Consider the following 19,386-nt stretch of genomic DNA (forward strand, 5'->3'; position numbering starts at 1 on the left):
TTTACATAATATTTTTAGATTTCCTTTTCTTTTTTTGAAGAAAAAAAAACATTTTTGATGAAATAGTATTTAAAAATTCTAAGTTTAAATTTCTCTTAGTATGGATTAAAGCTTGCGATATTTGTATTATTTTTTGCATAAAATTTTGCATGCGTAAATAAGATAGTATGTCAACTTTCAATTTATGAATTACCTTAGTATGAATGTCGACCGGTAATTCATTATAGAAAGGCAATCCTTTGGTCCACTGAACCAACTTATACACAATGTTGTCTCCTATGTGGCAAAGCTTATCATTAAGTTCTAATTGGCACTGCAATAGTTCTCTAGCATTCTTCAATTTAGCGACGTCCTCAAAAGTATCACATTCAACTAGTTGTCGGATCATAGCTGCAGCTTCTTCAGCTGTCATTCTGCTTTCTTGTCTCACAGAACTTGAAACACAGTTATCTGTCCTGTGTCTCAGGTGACTGACTTCAGCTGGACTCGTAAGCGCCGCTTTCAGAATTTGTCCATTTGCCCAGTCTTGTTGAGTAGATATGCGAGGTGTGGCCGCTGGAAGCGCTAGTTGAGGTTGCTGTTCTTGCGTCACGTGACCGTTCTTTTGCCCTTTTCGATGTTTCTTGTACTTGACCTGGAATAAATTTAAAATACTGTTTAAAAAAGATGACTTTCGATATTGACGGGTCTATCCTCTGACCATGCGGTGGAAGCTTTAATAAGCTACGTCCCCCCCACTGATGTAACATTTTTTCCCATCAATTGACCTTGAACAATTGTGCCGCGCTTGCCTCTAAATGAGATGACTCAGATTCGAATCTCAGTGATGGCTGGTCGATATGAATTCTACAACTGTCTTGCACCTACCATAGTGCTTGCGTAAAATATCCTCAACAGTAGATGGATAATATGAGTCCCTTTGACATCAGGCTAACCAGGAGAGATTTTCGTGGTTTCCTCTCCATCTAGCGCAAATACGGATTACTTCCATAAAAAAACTTCCACGAAGGCTAATTTGTCTCAATAATTGATCCAGGAGTTTCCTTGTCGTCTGGATTGGGTTCAAAATTACAAGGCTGCATATTGATAGTAGTAAACTCAAAATTGGGTCGGCTGTTCAACGAAAATTATAAAATAAAAATCGATCCATATCACTTTTTTAGACTATGATTATGAGGTTTAACTTTTTCTAGTAGGAGTATGGGGTCAATATTTAAAACAGGTTTTGGCTCGGTTTGACGTGGAAAAGGGAATCAGGGGTGAGAGAAGCTCCGCTCATTGAAATGTGTTATTTCTTGCTTCCGTAGTAGCAGACGGCCTTAGACTTCGTGGTGAGAGGAATTTTTTTTAGACAAACTAAAGCTTTGTAGTTCTAAATCCAAACCAGGAAATATGCGAACTCTAAAATCAATAATTTGGATAAACTCGTCTTCATGGAGAGAAACACAACAAGACCCTTCCATTGTTAGCATGACGTCGAGGAGATATTAATATAGGGTAGTATTAACTATCGCCATCGACCACAGGGGTAAATATAACAACAGGTGACGAATAACAAACTGACGGATAATCACCACTTTTTTTTTTGTTGAAAATGCACCTCATTTCCATTTTATTATTATTTTCCTTAGCAAAATACGGAATTATTATAAATATTTATAATATTTTTCTTAAATTACATTATTTTAAAATTGTTTCTTAAAATTCTTCTTTATTTATATATGAATCCTGTAATGTTTACTATATTTTGAGAGATTAATTTAAAATAGATGCTTCTTTTATTAACTTCAACAGATTTTTATTCATTAAAAATTTTAAATTTAGAAAAGAGGCCACTGGTCAGCAACAAAATTTTGCAGCTTTGCCATATACGTCCTAACCCATGATCCGATTACCACTTGAAAAATTTTATGTCAGCAATTGTTTATAGTGAACCTCCAAATAACTGGAATTCGAACTAGAGACGCCAAGAGGGACCTCAGAGGAAACCAAGAGCTCTATCTTCTGAGCCATACCAGCTTTAGGATGCAAAGTATGCAGAGAAAATTTTGCTATGAATTGAAATTGCGTGACGCAATTTATCATTCTGACGCAATATATCACTGAAAATTCTTATCATCTGATCAGGGAAACCCCCAATTAATATTATTAGATCTAAAAAAAATAACAGATAAAAACCCTGCTATTATCCCTAATATTCTTTTTGTATTTATATTGTAATTACATATATAAATTTATGTTTTATAAATTTAAGTTTCAAATTAATATAAATTTATGTTTCCAAGAATGGATAATAGAAAAAAATTTAAATTTCATAAAAATTATTCATTTACTAAAGTTAAGAAGTGCCTTATAAAAAATGAAACAAAAATTATTAACTATTTACCTTGTACAAATTATATACAGCTCCTGAATTTCTTCCACCAGGCATTCGATCTTCTCGAACCGCTGGAATATAAAATAGTTTTTTTTTTTTCGTGTAAAGGAAAAAAGGGTTAAAAGAACAAAAAAATTGAAGTTTTACATATTTTTGAGGTACATTATTATGCGTAATATATTTCAAATTTGTAGGATTATGAAGAAGAAATTAGGAAAATAGTGGTGAAAATGTAAGGCCCGTGGAACAGGCGCTAATGAGAACTAGTTTCATTCTATAATTATGAGACTTAGAATATTTATTAGTATTAATTATTAATTAATTAATTAATATTAATTTGAATATTAGAAATTACGAAGGTGTGCAGAAAAATCTACGACGACAAATGTACAATGGTATAAAAAAATTTACGTTTAATAATTAGTTTGAGAATTAGTAAATTTCAAACTTCTAAGAAAAAATACCATTGGGACCACATTTTTATTTGCTATGTTTTTTATACTGAGTTGGGAATTCTCAAACATTTAAAAAATTAAAATTATGCAGGTGTGCAGAAAAATATATCAAGAAATCAATGGAATCAAAAAATTGAGATACGATTATTAGTTTGAGAATTATCAATTACTAAACTTTAATTTGAATTATTAATTGTAATAAAAACAAGTTTTGGCCTCTCTACTGCCTGGTGAAATTAAACTACAGAGTTAAAATTCAATGTGCTGAAAGAGCTATTTTCAATTATGAACTTTATGCATAAAAACAGAAAAAAGAGATTTGCTTATCTTATATCCAGCTGAAAAGCAGGATTACATATTTTTTGTATTATTATGCAAAATTATTCTCCAGTATTAATCATTTTTAAAAATCATTTGCAAATTTGTTTTTTCAAGTTAATCTAAATATGAAGAAGAAGAAAAGAAGTCTCTTGCAATAAGCTCCTTAAAATAGTCACTAAAAAAAGCTTTAAAAAGCTAAAAAAAGCTTAACAAAAAAGAGCTTTAAAATAAATTTTAAAAATAGATATTTCTCTTCACCTTTGAAATCAGAAAAATCTTAAGAACTTATCTCTCTTGGAAAATAGTAAATGAATAAGGGACAGATGGATTATGAATTGAAAATTTAAATATCACATGAATTACAATTTTAAAATAATAGATGGCAGCACTATAGTTTTGAAGAAGGAAAATTTTTTGAAAAGATTAAACTTTTATCAAACAATTTAATATTGAATATGCTTTCTAACAAAGAATGTCTGTGTTAAGTAAAGAAAAAAAATTGAACCAAAAATGGCCTTTTATTCCGAAAATTATATCTACAGTCAGCAGTTAGGCTACAGTCAGGCTTTTTAAATTGGGGAAATCCCTTTAAATTTTCTAATTCGTAATTTATATTTAATTCATAAATCTCAGGAAATAATTCGAAAACAAAATAAATAATAAAAAAGTCTAAATTATTAATTTAAATTTGCCCTACTTTTTCTTTGCTTTTCATTATTTTTTAAAAAGATAATTTTTTTATATTTTTAATTCAATGGCAGTTTCTTTTCAATACAAACAACCTAATAAAGTTTTACTTTCTTTTTTTCTTATTGAAAACTTTTTTAATGACTCAAGCTCTTACTAATAGTTTTTATTTTCTTTTTACTTAGACGATATAAAGTATTATTCTCATATTTATATTTCTGTAGAGAAACCTGAAATAAAATAACTCTTTAATGGTTATATCAATTTTCAAAAGATGGCAGCACCAGAGCTTTTTTCGAAGGCTCTTTTTATATAAAATACTGCGTTCAGTTAAGATTTTAAAAATTAAAAAATTATTTTCTGAATGAGGTGATTGCAAAAGTTTGTTCTCCAATTAAAACTAAATTAAATGCTGCAGTTTTGTAAATAAGTATTAAAAAAGTAATAAGTATTAAAAAATTAATGTAAATAAGTATTTTGTAAATAAGTAAGCTTGTTACAATTTTCAAAGTTTTTGATTATTTGTTTTGCCCCTTATAACTAGCCCGATTTTTCATCAAAGAAAGCAGTTAAAACAATTCTTAGAAGAAAGTAAATTCATAAGTGAAATCTTTCTTATAAGTAAGTAATTTCATAGGTCAAATCATTGTTAGAAGAAAGTAAATTCTAAAAATCATTCTTGAAGAAAATAAATTCATAATTGAAATCATTCTTAGAAGAAAATAAATTCATAATTGAAATCATTCTTAGAAAAAAATAAATTTATAATTGAAATCATTCTTAGAAGAAAGTAAATTCATAAGTATTTTTCATATCTAAATAGTTAAACTTAATATTTTTATTTATTATAAATTATTACATAAAACTATAATAATTTTTTATTATTAATATTTTTTTGCATGTTAAAGAATATTTTTGTAGTGTATTTCTTCCCATTTTGGTCATGGAACATTATACTCAACAAGCTCAAGTAATAAAATACTTATATGCCATATAACTGTTCAAAACGTTAATATTGACTTTCTTACATTATTTTTAACTTTTCCTTCAATTCAAAGCTTCAAATGTAATTCCATTTAAATTTTTACATTTAAAATCGCTTTGCATAGCCATATAAATAGGAAAAAAAATTAAAAATAAAATTTAAGTATTCAAATAATTTTAAAAAAATATTAAAACTTAAAGGTGCAAATGCATGTGCAAAATATTTTCCAACATATTTAACGTCGCGTCTCAGGAGGATGTACCAATTTGTTGACTGCAGATGTTTAAGATTTCCAAATTTAAGCTTAGAATTTGATATTTTCAACAACTTTCATCTTTGGCATAGTGCAACTGAAGAAAATTATAATTGGTTTTAAGTATTCCCTTACCAGCAAGTACCATCCCTTGACGAACACATTTTTGGAAGCGACAGTACTGACATCGATTCCTTTGAGTCTTCGTCACTTCACAATTGCCATCTGCCACGCATGTATAAACCTTCTTATTCTGTACCGTTCTTTTGAAGAAACCTTTACATCTGAAAGAATAAAAATATAAAAGACTCTCACTCTGAAAAAATACTTCTTTTAACTGAATTTATAATTATTATAATTGATTATGATATTTATCGTAACTTTTTCGGCAATTTAAAATTATTGCTTATTTAACTGTAATGAAATAAAAGTGAACCTTCATAGAGCCAACGAAAAAATATATGCACATCCATATTTAAAAAAAAATCAATAAAATAAACTAATTAAAATAAAATAAAATACTAGCCTTATGGGAGCAGCAGAATAAGAAGAAAATAAAAAGTAGTTTGAAAAAAATAGAAATTTCAGTAACAGTCATCAATTTTTGGTTTTCATATAGATCTGAAGTTGCACTGAATTTGTATAAGCTTGTATTCCGATGTAATATTATGTTACAGTAAGCTCAATTCATCTAAGTTTCTCAAAGGGGAAATAGTTGAAAGATGTCTTTAGGGGAAAAAAAAACAGTATTAAGTATTAAAAAATATACTTTATTGCATCAAATTTCTTAAAATACTTTATTTACTGAAAATTCACACTGATCATCTTTCTTCCAGCTTTAATAAAAAAATATTGATATCAATTTCCGGATTATTTCAATTCATCTTTCATCAAAATGTTACTTAGTTTCTAGGCATTTGAAGAACAGCAATTTAAATTTCCTGAGAGGAGACAATCTATTATTAGCCTCCCCTTTTTTTTAAAACAAAAAACACCCTTAGGCTAGTGGTAAACTGATTTTAAGTATTATAAGGGACCCGTTGGAATGTAACTCTGGAAAACCTAAACATCATATTTGGTAACAGTGAATTCCAAGTTAGAGAAACATTTTGGTTACATGTTCAAAATGTATTTGCATTAGCAAAAGCATAGTTAAATTAATTAGCAATGACATGGTGATTTATAAGAGGGAATCATCGTGTACGCATTGGCATGTACCCGTTCTTAGTATATTGAAGAAGAATGGCAAAATTCTAGATTCGTACCCTTCGCAAGTGATGATACCGTAGTGCAGTCCAGTTGCTCTGTCCTCACATATCATGCAGACCATAGGCTGACCATCGTCTTCCTTGCTGGTGGAACTCTCCCTGGAAGTGGAAGCAACGCATAAGTTCAAGGCTTGAGTGTCCGGTGGCGTCGCCGATGAGGAAGGCGTCCGGGATGGAGGAGATTCACCAAAAGGCGTGACAGGCCAAGATTGGAAGGAAGTGGAAGATGACTCTTCGTCCAGGCTGCCCTCAAAAGTGGACTTGGAACAAGACGGCCGGATGGAAGTGAACGAGGTGGTGGTTGAAGATTGCATATATACAGCTGATATAGCTTGTGCAGACTGCAATAAGACAAGCAGACACCTTAGTAAAATGTGAAAAAAAGAAACAGATTAAACGGTATGGACTTTGAGTCGGTTTATAGATTTTTGGAACACACAGGCTGCACTATGTCTGTTTTCAATTTCAAGGTTTTAATGGAAAATACTTTAAGGAATATAGGACAGAAAAGAAACTTTAGGCATCGACGTCTAATTTAGTCTGTCAGTAGATCTTAACAAAATACAGGCTGCACGAAGTCTCTTAATATTTTTTAGCTTTTACTTAAAATATATAAACAGGAATCTATATTTAAAATAAAACTTCATAAACCGTATAGACGTCTAATTGAGTCAGTTAATTAATCTTAGGATAATACAGACTGTTTCAAGTCTCTTTACATTTTTAAGCTTTTACTGAAAATATATATAAAGGGATATAAGTTCAAAAAGAAACTTTATAAACCGTAAAGTTATCTAATTGAGTCGGTTAATAGATCTTAGGAAAATATAGGCTGCACTGAGTCTCTTTATATTGTCAAATTTTTACTAAAAAATAAATAAAGGGATATATGCTCAAAAAGTAATTTCATATAGAGATCTAATTGAGTTAGTTAATAGATCTTTAGAAACACGGGTTGCATTAAGTTTCATTACATTTTCAAGATTTAACTCGAAAATATATAAAGGAAAAAATGTCTAGGCTTTGCTGAAGTTATAGATGAACAATACAATTAATATATATTTCTCGTCGAAAATGGAAACAAAAATATGTGTATCAAGCGAAGACGAAACGAAAACGCTTTCGAAATCTGCCGAATCATTAGCGGGAAAGGCTGGTTGGGAAATATAAAAACCATATGATTTCTCATCCCTGTATTTTCTAACAATGAAACAGGCTTTAGTTTCCCAGACCTCACTAATGATTCGTTAGATTTGAACATCGTTTTTTTTTTCGCTTAACTATTACTTATAACCCCAAATGAGCATACTTTACTTTCATTTTTTTTCAAGAATTCCAAAACTAGATAATAAGGGAGGTCTATACAGAACACGTTATACGTATTTTTGCCTCAATTATTTATTTTAAATTACTAGATGTAATTCTTTGACAGTGATCAGTCACATTACAATTTTTTTAAATATAATATTGGAATAAATATTGCAAAACTATTATTAAGAAAATAAGTGGGAACTAAATAATTCAAATGTAAAATAAAAAAAAATAATTTTTTTTGTTGATTTAATTAAAAAAAATTTATTAATTAAAACACACTTCCCTTATACACATATTTTGTGTCCATGTGTCCATTAACCACGAATTGAGAAGAAGTATTTTTTCAATACTTTATTCTATACATTTAACTCCGTCATAAAATATTTAAGACAATAATTGGGAGCTTGATTCTAATGCAAAATCTTTCTTCTCCCGATTTAATAATTAATGAATAAAATAAATAACACTTCATGTGTACCTCGAATTGAGGAGAAGTAGCTGTAGGCGAAGGGATGGGTGTGTGCTTGGGAGAGGGTGTCCGTTTTGAAGATGGGGGTGATGTGATAGTCGAAGAGGGTGGAACGCGATTTCTGGAGAAAGAAGGGCTTCTCCTCCAAACCATAGTCTTTCCTCGCCCTTGCACGTCCCCCATTAGCAGGGGCGGCGGTTCTTCCTCGGCATCAGCCTCCGCGGGTCCGAAATGTCTCTGGTATGAAAGTGTGCTGGAAGGGGGCCACAGCTGAGGGCTGAGATGAGGAAGAATGTCGCGCCCCTCGGGGTTACCCCCACCATCGAATACACTGTTCTGCCTCTCAAGTTGAGGCATAGCTTCATTGTCTTCTGGTAGACCGCTCCCGCACTCTAGGAAAGGAGGCTGTTCCGTCTGGATATCGTTGCTCTGTTTCTCTTCCTTGTTACCCGAGTCCAGACCCATTTCTGAAAAGAAAAATCGATAAATTTAGAATAATTGCATAAATAAATTTGAATAAGTATATTCTAATAAAAGAATAATTGTGTAGAAAATTTTCAACAAGCATATTCTATTAAAAGAAAAACAGTATAAAAAATTTCGAGAAGCATATTCTATTAAAAGAATAACTGTGTAAAAAATTTCGAAAAGCATATTCTATTGTAAGAATAATTGCATAAAGAAATTTCGAGAAGCATATTCTATTAAAGAATAATTTTATAGAAAATTTTCAACAAGCATATCCTATAAAATAATATAATTGTATAAAAATGTTCCAAAATCATATTCTATTAGAAGAATAATTGTTAAAAATTTTTCAACAAACATATTCTATTAAAAGACTAATTGTATAACAAATTTTCAACAAGCATATTCTACTTGGTTAATTGTATAAAAAATTTTCAACAAGCAAATTCTATTAAAACTGAATAATATTTCATACCCGCCTATCAGGTAAAAATTTATCTCTTCAATTTATCTCCGGCAAAAATTTTTCTAATTATTTTAGTCTCATGTGAGGAATAAATAATATTTCGGACCTTTGTTAAAATAAACTTACCATCGAATAATAGATATTCTAAATGTATAGGTAATTTACAGATGTATTGAGGGCATAATTCTAAATGTATGAACACCTTGTTAAAATACATTTAGAAATTTGAAGCTAATCCCGAAGACAAGGGAACTGCTGGATCAAGTATTGGGAGAAATTTGCGTTCGTGGGGCGCTTTTTGATGGAACTAACCCCCACATTTGGGTTACATGGAGAGGAAGACCACGAGAGCCTCACACGGTTAGCCTGACGGAAAAGGGAAGATATCTACTGACGATATTTCACATCAGCACGGTGCAAGACGGATGCTGATTCGTATCGACCAGCCATCGCTGGGATTCGAACCCGGTTCACTTCTCTGGAAAGATAACGCTTTATCCCCTGAGCCATCGCGGCATTGCTCTAAAGTTATTACAATCTTTTGAGTTTTTTTTTTCCCGTCAATTTTTACCAATTTTTCTTGCTTTGAATAATAGTTATTTATCCACTGTTATCAAAAAATTAATATCTCGCGCTTGACTTGACATTAAAAGTAAGAAAATAAACAAAAATAAGAGAAAGTGATCAGATGTTGCCGACGCACGATGCCTGAAAGGTAACACATCGAGTTACCGTCACCTGCCGCAGTTCCAGGGTTCGATCCTCAGATTAGCCAAGATTGACTCAGTCTTTAATCCTCAGTAAATCGATTAAATGAGTACCAAACAGTCTTGGGGAGTAAGCATCGGGGACGATGTAATATCTGGTACTGCATTTCAGAATACAACATTAAAAACCCCGGAGTGGGCAGAGTAGACTATGGCACTCCCTGGGCTGTTGCGCTTATGAGTTTAGTTATAAATGAGATGTTGCCATGTATTAATCCTAACATTTATGCAGAAATATTTTAAAAATGTAAATGCCTCCAGAAAGATATAAACCCCTCTCAATTTGAACTATTATAGAATATAAGGTTATCTTGATGTTAACAAGTTAAATTTCTTCTCATTCATTAGATCTTATTATGTCACACATTGCATATTTTTAAGTTTAAATATTTGTTTTTCAAGAACATTTGACCGTTTTTCAAATCCACGTAATGGTTCATTTTGTTTTAATTAATGTTCTTACATAAAATTATAATGATTATGTGTTATTTTTCAAGTAAAATGATCATTTTCTTTTTTTATTTCGAAAAGTATCGAATTTTAAAGGGGAAAAAAAACGAAGATGAGTGAGAAATCATCACTGTAGCTGGCGAACGGAGTGACCCCTAGTAAACTAAATATATTTCGGAAATAAATATTCTTTGGATAGAGAAGTAATTACTATAAAGTGTCAGCAGTAATTATTCTTCTCCCAATGAGGTTCCGAGTTCGCATCCCAGCAATGACTGGTAGATACGAATTCAGTACTCGGATCTCACCGACCACAGTACTGACATAAAAATGTCTTAAGTGGTTATCCCCTTGCAGTCAGTCTAATCAGGAGAGGTTTTCGTGGTTTTCCTCTTCATGTAACGCAAATGTTTCATCAAAAGAGTCCTCCACGAAAGCAAATTTCACCTAATACTTATGAGTTGCCTCGTCCTCTGAATTGTGTTCAAAACTACACGACTACGGAGTTGGACATTGGTAGTCACAAACTCAAAATGGAGTAGGTTGTTCAATGACAGCTATAAAATAAAAATCGATCCGTATTCCTTTTGTGGCTATCAATGTTCACCTCTTTATAGTCTGTGGATGTAAAGAACTCCCCTCGCCATTGATCTAAAGCAGTGGCGGTGACGATTATTGCGAGGTTTAACTATTATTCAAGTAGGAGTATTGGGTCAATATTTAAGACAGGTTTTTACTCAGCACGACGAGAAAAAGTAATCAGGGGTGATTGTCAATTGTCTTTCCATTTATTTGAACGTATACTATGAACGGGCCCTATCTTTTGTTTTCACCCCATGCTATTATAATAATAATATTTATTGTTGTAGTAGAGAGAGGAAATAGTGTGTATACCGCTTTCCAGTCTTTTCCCAGCCGCCGCTTGATCGTTGTTTCTATTTCCCATGGAGGATGCTACAGAGGATGAGGAGGCTTTCTTTCGGGATGAGGGGATAGGGGGATGCATGCTGGGGGTATGATCGGCGCTGTTCATCCGGGGTCGCTTGAGCTTCAGGTGGTGAAACAGGGTCATCCTTTCCTCACACAACCTCACCACTACAATCATGGCTTCTGTAAAAGAAAGAAAAACATAATTATAATCATTGATCTCTCAACACCACATCTTTGATCAATGTTAAAGTGTACGCTGCAAAACATTCTTGATAAAATTACGGTAAAAAGTACCGCTGCACAGGGTGCCAGTAATTTTTACCATGAAATTTAATGGAGCAAAAATTTAGTTTACAGTAAATTTTAGAGTAATATTCACTATAATTAAACAAATAATATTGTAAAGATTACAGTATAAAACTTCACGGTAAAAATTACTGGAATCCTAAGTGCCAGAACTTTTTACCGTAGGTTTATCAAGAATATTTAACTGTGATAGCAAACTCAGAGAGCACATGCTAGAAATGTTTTTTTAGTATATTTAAGGTATACGTAGAAATTTGTAACATTATCTCTACAATATATAAAAAAATTATTAAAACTACAAACATTTTTTTATAATTTTAATTATATTGTTTTATAATTATAATTTAAATTTGGTTTAATTTAAATTATACTTCCATTTAAATTATAATTTTTTTCCTTATTTCATTATAGAGAATTGTGATCTAAGCAAAAATTGTTGTTTTGTTAAATTTAAAAAAACAGTTTATACACATTACAAAATTTTCTGAAATCTACGCCTCTTTACAGCATTAAATAAAAAAAGAAGCTTAAATTTGAGTTTACATTTTAATTTTTTTAAATGGCATTACTTATAAAGAGCTAAATAAAACGAAACTTAAAAAATATTTACCAAGAGCTAATTAAAGTTAATCTTAAAAATAAGCTTAAAGAGAAAATGAAATTTAGTTTAAAATTCTTTAATCTTTTCTTTCAATATTTAATAAACTCATAAAAATATATCACGATGAATACAACAATCAACGATAATAATGGAAATATTGAACTGTAAAAAAAAAAAATTATGAATGAAATAGTAAAACAACTACTGAATGGAAAGAACCTGACCTTGAAGTTTCACTACTAGCACATATATATAACAGGAAAACTAGTTTTACACTGTTTATTGCTATCGCGTTTTCTCAAGTAATAGGAAAAGTTTTAGAGGTAATAACTATTTCACATTGTCTTTATGCACTAGTTCGCTGATAATAACCGAATCGATTCGTACCAATTCGGTTACTGTTAATGATCACCGAATTATCATTAACAGTAAAATACTTTCTTTATAAAATTCTAAAACATGCAATATTTTCCCGCCTCATTAAGGAAAATAAAACATTGAAGAAAATAAAAATTCTATTATGTGATTAGAGTATGTATTTTACAAATAAATAAATAAAAATATAATTAGCACAAAGTTAGGAAAACTACATAACTCAACAGACATTGAATAAGAGATGATATATTTGTTTATACGCATAAATTCCAGAAATATGTAAAAAGGCATGAATAAATGAATTTAAAGTTATAAACTCAATAATCCAAGTTTAGAGATGTATTTCATAAATTAATTTGAAAATTAAAAAGCGTATAAACATTTTTGAGAAAGAACCTTTCATTATAACTGTAAAATAAGATTTAAATAAATAGTTTATAAAACATCACTTTGAAGTATTAATCCAGCATCTAATTATAGGATCGATAAGTTTAAAAATAAATAATTTATTCAGCATCTGATTAAATTATTTATTTTTAAACTTATCGATATTCTTTAAACATTCAAAATATGTACAGGATTGAAAATGTTTTATTTAGTTGCTAATTATCTATTAAGTTATGTAACATTATAATTATTTACATACTGATCAAGCAATATTGCCTTATGTACGAATGCTGCTTTTGAAACAATGAAAGAAAAAAATATATTATATGGTTAAAAATATAGGTCTACATATTTCGGACTCCCGGTCGCCTTAAAAAGCATAGATATTGTTCAATATTTTCTTAAGATTTATAAAGTATAATTCAAAAAAAAAAAATAGTACGCTTTTTTCCATTTCTTAACATGTTACCTCCTAAAATTTTGCGTTTATGCAGACCTTAGTTAAGAATATTTTATTCAGTTTCTAATTATCTATTTAGATCATAAATTATTACAATTATTTACTTACTTATAAAGTAATATTAACCATTGCTTTCGAAACAGCATAAGAAAAAAAATAATGCAAGGTTAAAAATTATCTCTTTACTTTCAAGTTATCTTTTAAAATAATGTAATATTCTGATTATTTGCATACTAATGAAGTATTATTTATCACTAATGATTTAGCATGGTAAACAATATAAGAATGAAAGTAGGGCATGGATAAAAACATCTTATTTAGTTTGTCATTATCTATTAAGATTGTGTAATAATCTGATAATTTACATAAAGATAACGTATTGTTTATTACCAGTTATGTTGCCCATAAAACAACGTAAGAATAAAAATGCCAAACAATAATAATGAAAATTATTCTATTTTATCCACTTTTTCATTATATATTAAAAGTATGTAATATCCTGATTATTTTCATGCTAATAACGTACTATTTATTATCAGTGGTTTCATAGAACAATATAAAAACAGAAATGGCGCATGATTAAAATTATTCTATCCACTTTTTCACTATCTTTTGGTGATATATAATATTCTGTTTGTTTACACTTAATGATGAATTGCTTACAACCAGAACAAATAAGTGCCAAAATTGCAAGTTTTATAAAATCTTATATTGCTTATAAAACAATATAAGAACAAAATGGCATGATTACTGCTTTTAGAATCTTATATTGCCTATAGAACAATGCAAGAATAAAAATGGCGTGATTATTGCTTATAGAATCTTATTTTGCTTAAAGAACAATATAAGAACAAAAATAGTGCATGATTAGAACTATTCTCTTTAATTCGGAAGAAAGAATAAAAAGCCCAATATTTTCAAAATTCATTTAGACGCGGAAGCATTTTTTTTATTACGTAATGGCGTTTTTCTAGTACATTAATTATCCTCGGGTCATTATGCGCTCAACACAAGCCATTTCGGGGGAAGGGGAGGTAAGTGAAATATCCATAGATAGTGCTTACTCTTATTGGAACACAGTGAATTCGGGAAATCCCTACCCCCATCCCAGACTTTGGTCTCGCCCACGCCCGGCGGCCATTGACCTCCTGTGATAAAATGTCTCGTGCGCTAGAAATCTCGCGCTTTGTCTATCGATACCAGAGACAGACACACAGACATGCCAAATTGTTGACCTTTACAGTGTAACTGCTGTTTGTGAAGTGTTCACTTAAAATGAGAGAGCTATCGAATTTTCAGTCACTAACCTTTCAGAATCAAAGTACAGTCAAGAACAAAATGTTCATTCGATATTTTTTTTTTTTTCAGTTTCTAAACATGACTACGTTAGTCATCGATCAGAGAAAGTCAAGTTTAAATCATTATAAGGTCGATAGCATATGTTTTAAAATATCTTTATCTATTTTTAATAATAAATTGATTATTCAAAAAGATGATAAGCCTTTTAAAATTGGTCGTTTGAGATATCAAAGGTTATATTTTCTTTAAAATGAACTTCCTATTTACAAAGTTCAAAACAAAATATTAAGTAATAAGTGATAATATAGTACTGATTGTATTATCCTTAAGGGATAATACAATACTGATTATGTTGACACTAAGTATTAGAATATCAAGGATAATATAGTTTTATTAAGTTTGCAATATTCTGGGGAAAAAGTAAAAAATAATAACAATAATTGATTTTAATTTTAAATTGAAAAAGTTTATGAGAATTTGTATGCATATTAGAATACAATGTTGAAATGTATTAAACCTTACCTTAAACTATCGAAATTATTTTTTAAATATTAGGGTTTTGAGATTGCTTTTCTTTTACCTTCCATAATGATTGATTGATTTATAAAAAAAATTTATCAATTTAAAAATATGACGAAATAAATCAAAAATGCTTTTCATTTATAAGCTCGAAAAACACAAATGTAGCTTAATATTTAAAATCATGAAATGATCAACTTTAAACAAAACAACAACAAAAAAACTTTAAAAAAATTCCATTTACAATGAAAAACTTGCTTTTTTTTCTGTAATTTCTGAAGCTGATTTCTAAAATTCATTAAAACATCTCAAAACTTGTTTCTTCCTCTATGCTTTTTTAATCAATAAAATTATTAGTTTATATATCGAGTTTTCGTAAATCTATCAAAATACCTTTAAAACTGATGTCTAATACTCTTAATGAGTTTACGAACAGTGCTCAATAAGTTCATTGACCCCGCCAACTGATGATGTAAATTCAAAACACGGAAGGTAAAATAACAATTAAAAAATCTGCAAACATTTTAAGAAAAATGCCTTTTCCATTTTTTTTTTCAAAAAAATATTTGTTTCAGTTAAATACTATTTTTAGGAATTTTTGTAATAAACATTGCGATATTTCAATAATTAATAGGAGGAACGTTTATTTTAACAACACGGTTTTTACTTCCTCATAACAATGAACTTCCTTAATAATAAAAGTTAAAAAAGAAAATAAAAAGTGAATTCGTGCCAGTGACACAGTCTATGAAAAACTCGTTTTTGATTCGACTTCCAAAATAAAAAACCGGTCAGTCCGTTATACGCAATCTGTTGCAATTCATTTTGTATTAACTTATTTTGTTTACTATCCAAACTTTACGAAATAGTGCCATCTGCAGGTGGACAAGGAAGTTAAAAGAGCATTGCCTCTTGAAATTTAAATCCTGTGATCTAGTTAGTTGTTTCTTGCGAAATTTTATCGCATTAAGAATTTTCTTTTTATTAATTTATTTATAATTCTTTGACTTCCGTTTAAAAGCGGAGGGTAATAAAACATGATTAAAAGGATTATTATTGATTTATTATTAATTTTAAATTTAATTTTATTTTTTTTGTGCATAGTGAACCGGCTTATAAAAACACAAAAATGCTTATAATATAATAAAAGCAGCCCCTCCTCCTAAACAAAATTAATTACAATAGTCTTGTTTGTAAGTAATATTTTATGAAACTGTTTTTTGATTAAAGAGGGATAATTTATTAGTTAACCTTAAAGGAAATTAGATTCCATATTGGATAAAGCAAAATCAATCGTAATTGTAACAAAAAAGATTATTGCGATGTTTTGTGAAATTTGAAGCAGAAAATAATCAAGAATCAATCTTATATAGGAATAAAATGATTTTTTTTTAAAATTTATTAATATAATTATTTTAATTGATTCCATTTTTAATTAACCAAACATTTTATATTAGTAATAGTAATGTTCGCTTTAATAAAGTTAGTTTTCATGGTGTGTAACCTATTATAAATAACATATTCTTAATACTGGGTTAAAGGTTTTTAAATGCTTATTTCCAAGAATTTTTAAATTTGGAAAAAAATTAGATTGGAAGATAGCTTGGAATCAAGAGAGAAGAGAAAAAAAATTTCCTAAGTAATTTTATTATATAATCCACTACGAAATCAACTTGATTAAAGAAATTTATAATTACTACATGCTATTAAGAATATCTTCCTAGTAGACATTTTTGATTTAAATATTATCAATGTCTGACAATTGCAAGACAATTATTAATCGGAAATAATTATCATTGCAAAAAATCAATTTAATCGCCTTAAATAATTATCTCTGCAAGCAATAAGTTTAATAGTCTAAATTAATCTCTAAATCAATCTCTAATCAATTAATTCTCTAAAATAATTATCCTTCCAATGGAGCCCATCAAGAATAAAATAGTTTTTGACTTGAAACAATATTTCAAAAGTACTTTTGCACGTTAAATAATTACTCCAAATTGAACATTAACAATTTATAAACATAATCCGAAAATAGTTTGGAACTAAAATCCAATTCAATTAATTAATAAAACAGTAATTTGATTTGGAAAAAAATTAAACTGTAGTATAACTTTAATTTATTGTATCAATACCATAATTTAAGCTACAACACTACTAATTTATTTGCTAATACCACAATTCAAAATATAATACAGTTAATTTAAACATTAATGAAAAACCTAATACTATTTACAGGGTTTATGAAAGATAGAAAATTAAGCACTTTTTACAAGCCCCTAATATAAAAAGCACATTTAAGGGCTTTTACAAAATGTACATCAAAAATAAGCATCTTTAAGCAGTTTTCAAAAACGCTATGGATCTTGATTTATTTACATATTAATACGCAAATAAAAACAAATACAATCGACTAATAATTTTAGTAATTATTCGACTCATACTTATTTCACCAAAATCGCAGTACAAAAATGTACAAATATTTACTACTAATACTTATAATTAATAATAATACATTTAAGGCAATTAGGAAAAAATTGTTTCTTTTCTTTGCAAATTCTAAACCTGTGCTTTTGTTTCCCGCACACCTAAAACACTAGCAGGGTAGATCATAAAAGAACGGAATATAATATCGACCTTGCGCCTAGCAAGTTCAACGAACTCGGGGAATAAAAAAATAAAAAGAACTAGAGGTGTACTAGAAAGGGGCGAATCGATTTTCCCGCAGATGGTATATAAAGATGGGGCCAAGGTCAATCCTCCCCGATTCCTAACCCATCATACTCACAGCATTAAAATATTTGATACCACTTGTATATTTATTTCATCTGAAATGTTAAATGAAACTTGCAGGTAATTTACTTGAGTAAAAGTATACAAATGAAGTTTGTTGACCTGTAGAGTTATGATTAACAGTCGATATTTAATATATGACATCATGCAATTCGCCGAAGCATGTTCTTTCTAGTACATATAAATCATTAGTAATTCATTGCTTTTTCCCTATAAATGTGTTTTTTTTTCTTCAAGGTTATGATCATTATTATTTAATTTAAAAAATTCTGCATTTGTACAATGAGAAAGAAATATGGTCAGAATTACCAGAAAATGGTAATATTTATTGTGTTTTTGGATCATTTGGAACACCTAACACTCGGTAATTTTTACCCATGTGCTTTGGTGCTGAGTTTGGTAAAATTAAAAATAAAATTTGATTATTTTTATCACAATACTATTAGAAATTTCTCTGAAAAAATGATTAAATATCAATAAATAAGATGGTATTCAAACTGCTAAATGTAAGAAAAACCGTTTATTAACTGCTTTCAAGCAATATAGCAGTACAACCTGAACGTTATTGCACCAACAAGGCCAACCTACAGAAACCAATAGAATTAGAATACGATAATCTCATTCACGCATAGATGGCAGATTCATAGAGATGCTAAACTATCTCCAATGTTCAGTAAAATTTCGTTTTTATGGTTTTGGAACCATGCTTATGGTAAATGGTTAAAACCTGTATAGTTTTGTGTTCATGTCTTCTTAAACATACTATCATTTAAGTACATTTGTTTTAGAAAATATAAATATGAAGTAAACATTCGACAGCAACAATTTTATAATCAGAAAGATGAAAATATTTTTAAAATATATTTTTCGGGGATTAATGTTTCCTCTTTTTGAAAGTAAAATTAGAAAATTTAAGATAAATATAAGAATTTTTTTAAAATAAGAGGTGTTTAGTTTCAAAAACAGCTGAATTCATACAAAAAAGGTACAAAAAGTTCTTTTTTTTTTTTTGTAACTTCTTTCAAATGCTTTTACTTCATATTTTCACCTTCATATTTAGAATTAACTATTACATTGTATATTTTTACAGCGGTTTTTCTTTAAAAGAGATTCTTATAGTTTCAAAATAAATCTAGAAAAACCTTAAACCCTATACTTAGCATAATAAAAAGAAATATTTTCCACAGTTATTTCTACTAGTCTCGAAACAAAATCCTCATAAAATAAAAACAATAAAAATTCGGGTAATATAAAAATTATGTAAAAACAAAACAAAAATGCCAATATAAAAATATAACATTAGAATAGGTTCGATCCCCAGTTATACAGATTGGAGAGTGCCAGAAGTAAAAAGCGGTAGGATCGCAATGCTCACCATATTGCCACCAACATGTCATTGGTCACGAATTTGAACCCAATCCAGAAGACCCAAGGGA

The 19,386-nt window shown here is 29.3% G+C and overlaps 1 protein-coding gene across 1 annotated transcript in view; it reads right to left on the bottom strand.

Annotated features, from left to right (window-relative positions):
* The window catches only part of LOC107447387 (hormone receptor 4), a gene marked incomplete in the record, with an annotated part of 162,733 nt that overhangs the window by 11,817 nt on the left and 131,530 nt on the right, over positions 1–19,386 (bottom strand). Inside the window, 6 exon segments of the mRNA XM_071184711.1 lie at positions 194–634; positions 2,387–2,448; positions 5,214–5,362; positions 6,344–6,687; positions 8,139–8,596; positions 11,175–11,375. Of these exon segments, the coding sequence (XP_071040812.1) occupies positions 194–634; positions 2,387–2,448; positions 5,214–5,362; positions 6,344–6,687; positions 8,139–8,596; positions 11,175–11,375 (1,655 nt within the window).

The sequence above is a fragment of the Parasteatoda tepidariorum genome, chromosome 8 (genome assembly GCF_043381705.1).
Source record: "Parasteatoda tepidariorum isolate YZ-2023 chromosome 8, CAS_Ptep_4.0, whole genome shotgun sequence".
NCBI lineage: Eukaryota > Metazoa > Arthropoda > Arachnida > Araneae > Theridiidae > Parasteatoda > Parasteatoda tepidariorum.